Below are 4,880 nucleotides of genomic sequence, written 5' to 3' on the forward strand. Positions count from 1 at the left end.
AAAAACTGAGGGAGAAGAATGCTAGGTTGAGAAAGGAATTACAAGCTGCGCGCAACGATTTCGTTGATATGAGGAATGATAAAGAAGAAAAAGCACAGGCCTATGAAGAAATTGTCAGAAGTCAGAAAGCCGAAAGAGATTATACATTCCGACTGAAACAAGATCTTGCAGCTGCAAGCAAGGAGCTCGCCATGAGAGTGAAGGAGAAGAATGCGGCGTTAGAAGAGGGAAAACAGTGGAAGCACCTCTACGAAGAAGCCAAAAGAGATAAGCGAGAGGCCCTGAAAAGACTAAGAGAAGCGCAGGTTCAGGTAGAAAAAGCGGGGCACGAGATGAAAGAAATGGCCGTGTCTTTTGAGTCAGATATGAGCCAGGAGCGTTGGAAGCTAGCAGAAGCAGAAGAAGAGCATCGAACCATGATAAAACAAATGGAGGAGTACATTGAGGAGCAAGAGGAAAGGTGGAGGTCGACGGAGTTCGAAGAAAGGCATCAGGCTTTGATAAAGCGAATGGAGGATCACATCGCCGAGCAAGAAGTGGTTGTGAGACATTGGAAGGAAAGTTTCTCCCAATTGGCGGCCTTGGCAAACGAAGCAATTGAAGACATCCCCAAGATGGTGTTGGACGCCGAAGCGAGTATTCATTTTTATAGCCCGCCGGAAGAGATAAAACTTTTTGTTAATCATTGTAAATGGTTGGTAGGCGAGATGAAATCCTTTATCGCTCGAGCTCGAGCGTGATGTATTTTGAGATCCTTGTGTCTCGTTTTCTTTATGCGATGTATTGAACTGAGTATTTTGATGAAAGATATGGAAGGTTTGTCTGGTATCAACTTGTATTGATTTCCATCAGTAATGTCATCGCGATCTTGTGATTTCCACCTGTTACCAACATGCATCATGTTTTCTTTATTTCGTTCTCATCTAATTTAAAGTTAATCAAATAATAAAACAGTACAAGTGAGGAAAACAACGGCCAATTTTCCGCGACATCCCTACAGGACTCGAGCCAATTCAAGGATAATGGAAAGCTGGGAGGAGTCGCAAGAATCCATCAAAGCCGAAGTTAGCCAGTTGAAAGACCAGGTTGGCCAGATCTTGGCTGCCCTTGAATCCTTGAAGACTACTGCAGAGTCTTCGTCCGCACAGATCGGAGGAAATGCCCATTTTTATCCGCCGTTGTTGAACACCGCCAGCCAATCGATACCTTTCCCGCCATATGGGTTACCCCCAGGTTACACTCCTCCCGTAGGAGAATACTTAGAAACAGAGCATGCATCTTTCGCCTTTCCCACAACTGTCAATGTACCGCCAATCGGCACTCAGGGACCCATCTCCGTGTCAGCTCCCATGGTGAGTGCACAAGGGAACGAAACAAACACAGTTGAAGGGACACGAGTAACTGCAATGCCGTACGTGGTCGCTAATCATGAATCTTCAGCTAGGGCCGCATCGCAAACCGCAGTGCATGGGAGAATCAGTGACCTTGAAGGAGCTAAAGGCAGGCTGGAGATTCTTGAGGAAAGATTGAGGGCCATTGAGGGGGTGGAAAGCTACGGCTTTGGAGATGTTGCAAGACTAAGCTTGGCCCCTGGTGTGAAAATACCGCATAAGTTCAAGGTGCCGGAGTTTGAGAAGTACAAGGGTAGTACATGCCCTAAAAGCCATCTGACCATGTATTGTAGAAAGATGGCTGCGTACGCCTATGATGACCCGCTACTCATCCACATTTTCCAAGACAGTTTGGCTGGGGTGGCGTTAAACTGGTATACCCATTTAGAGCCCTCTAGAATTCGTTGTTGGGCGGATCTAGCTGACGCTTTTGTGAAACAATACGTATACAACACGCATGTTGCACCGGACCGTCTGCAGTTGCAAAATATGGGGAAGAGAGACAATGAAACTTTCAAGGAATATGCCCAACGGTGGAGAGAATTGGCCGCGCAAGTTGAGCCACCTTTGTTTGACAAAGAGATGGTGGCAATGTTTGTAAATACTCTTCAGCCGCCGTTTTATGAACATATGGTGGGAAACGTGTCCGTCAATTTCGCGGATGTCATCATAATTGGCGAAAGGATAGAAATTGGGCTGAAAAACGGGAAAATTGTGTATGGCCCGCCCGCAGCTACAAACTACAAACAACCCGGTTTCAATCCGGGAAAGAAGAAGGAAGGGGAGGTGCATGCAGCCTCGATAATGCCTGCGTGGAGAGGTCAGGCTCCCACTCATGGTTATCGACCATACTTAGGCCAACCCCCCTATGCAGCTAACGCCTCGTTCGATCATCAAACTAGGCCACAACAACAACAAGGGTATTATCAACCACCGCGAGTCCCAACTGAAGCGTGGAGGGCCGGGGCAAACGCGGGTCCAAATATCAATGCGGGTCAAAACACCAACCCGAGAAAGAATCAATTTGTTAATTTCACCCCCATCCCTATGACTTACACGGAGTTGTTGCCTCAACTTGTAAAAAAGGGTTTGGTTGCCATTTGCCCGATGAAGCCTGTACAACCTCCATACCCAAGGGGTTATGATGCAGATGCCAAGTGTAGTTACCATGGAGGAGGCATTGGTCACTCAACCGAGCGGTGTGTGGCTTTCAAGTATAAGATACAGGCTCTAATCGACTCTGGTTGGCTAAAGTTTCAAGAAGATAAGCCTAGCATCGAGGATAACCCATTGTCCGGGCATGGGAGTACCTCGACGAACGCCATCGAGGCCCGAAAACAGGAGTTGATAAGGGATGTGAGTGAAATCCGGAGTTCTAGGAGGTTTATTTTCGAGGCGTTGTTAAAAGTGGGCCTAGTGAAAGGTGATTATGATATGGGTACATCATGTGCACTTCATCCAGATGCTGAGCACTCTATTGAAGAGTGTGTTGAATTAGAAGATATTCTGCAAGACCTGCTTGACAGAAATTTGATGCAAGTATGCCGCGAGGATAAAGAGGAAGAAGTGTTTGCACAAACTGGTGGGGAATCTGATGTAACTCTACCGGAACCGCTGGTGATACGTTTCAGTAGAACCACTCCTGCACCGATGATTGAAGAAAAACCGTCGGTGGTTATCTGTGTCCCATCCCCCTTTCCTTACAAAAATGAGAAAGCTGTCCCTTGGAGATATGGGGCATTTGCGTTAGGAGAAGGGAAGGGTGCTGACCCGGCCATTGAAAACATATCAGGCATCGGGGGGATGACGAGAAGTGGTCGAATCTTTACACCACCAGAGCTGACAAGAGAGGGAGCCAACAATAAGGAAGCAACAATGACCGCAAAAGCTAAGGAGTTCTTGAAAGGGAAGGGTGTACAAGAAAAAGAGACCCCTGACGAAGGAGAGAAGAGAGAGATATCCGAAGAAGAGGCTTGCGAGTTTTTAAAGTTCATACAACAGAGCGAGTACAAGGTGGTGGAACAGCTAAACCGCATGCCTGCCCGAATCTCCTTGCTAGAACTGCTCATGCATTCTGCATCTCACAGGAAGTTGTTAATGAAGATACTTAGTGAGGCCCATGTGGAGCAAGGTATTTCTCTGAACAAGTTTGAGGGCATTGTTGGCAATATCGTTGCTAACAATTACCTCACCTTTACCGATGAGGAGATACCTATTGAAGGCAGGGGGCATAACAAGGCTCTTCATGTCTCTGTGAAATGTCTGGATCACGTCATAGCGCGTGTCTTGGTGGACAATGGCTCCTCTTTGAACGTCATGCCAAAGTCAACATTGGAGAAGCTACCCTGTGACGGAATGCATATGAGGCCAAGCTCAATGATTGTGAGGGCGTTTGACGGCAGCAAGAGGGAAGTCATGGGCGAAATAGAGTTGCCGGTCCAGATTGGCCCATGTGTGTTTCAAATAACCTTCCAGGTCATGGATATCCTCCCAGCCTATAGTTGTTTATTGGGTCGCCCGTGGATCCATTCTGCGGGAGTTGTACCTTCCACACTGCACCAGAAACTGAAATATGTCATGGGAGATAAGCTAGTGATAATTTCTGGAGAGGAGGATCTCCTTGTGAGTGGGCCATCCTCTGCCCGTTATATAGAAGCAGCCGAGGAAGCTCTCGAGACAGCTTTCCAATCATTGGAGATCGTGGGAAATACCTATGTGGAACCATTTCCAGTAAACCCATATCTGTCATGTGCCTCTATCATGGCGGCCAAGGTCATGCTGAAAGAAGGCTATAAGTACGGGAGCGGTTTAGGCAAGCACGGACAGGGGCAGACATTCCCATTAGAGGTGGTCGAGAACAAAAATAGGTATGGCCTAGGGTACAAGCCCAGCAAGGGGGATAAGAAGAGGCTGATCGAGGAAAGGAGGGAGCGTAGTCTGGCTCGGATAGAACGACGGGAACCAAGGACGAGGAAGATTCACATTTGTGATATCAAGGAGAGTTTTCGCAGCGCTGGATGGGTGAACACTAGCCTTATAGCGGTCTTGGAAGAGGAAGATGGATCTGAAAGCTCGAACTTCGTGTGGGCTTGCTCACCAGATGCGCGGCTCAGCAATTGGAAGACTGTGGATTTACCTGTGATGTTTAATTCGAACGAAATGTAATATATTAATTGATCCTATCGCTTTACCCGGGGCTTTAGGATTCCTGACTTACGGGTTGACGCTTTTATTTTGCTTTCAGTGTGATATTTGAATCGTGTTTATCCTCATTTAGCCTCCTCCATCGTTTTTTTGTTTATTTATTCTTTTTTCAAAAACTTAAATAATGCAGATATGACAATGAATATTTTGAAAATAACAATGTTGATATCCCTAATCTGGAGCACCCTGTCGATGATACGGAAGATGATTATGAAGATGGTTCGGAACCCTCTCCAGAACTAATGAGGTTAGTGGAACAAGAGTCTAAAGAAATAAAACCCTATC

General features: G+C 46.6%; 1 protein-coding gene across 1 annotated transcript; it reads left to right on the top strand.

Annotated features, from left to right (window-relative positions):
- Positions 1-767: 767 nt before the first annotated feature.
- On the top strand, positions 768-4,634 carry LOC148202949 (uncharacterized). Its single transcript, XM_088110345.1, has one exon. It carries the CDS (start codon positions 1,023-1,025, stop codon positions 4,554-4,556), a length of 3,534 nt encoding a protein of 1,177 aa, XP_087966471.1. The 5' UTR covers positions 768-1,022; the 3' UTR covers positions 4,557-4,634.
- Positions 4,635-4,880: the final 246 nt, after the last annotated feature.

Source organism: Vigna umbellata, chromosome 3 (genome assembly GCF_029865625.1).
Source record: "Vigna umbellata cultivar VRB3 chromosome 3, Vumbellata_1.0, whole genome shotgun sequence".
Taxonomy (NCBI): Eukaryota; Viridiplantae; Streptophyta; class Magnoliopsida; order Fabales; family Fabaceae; genus Vigna; species Vigna umbellata.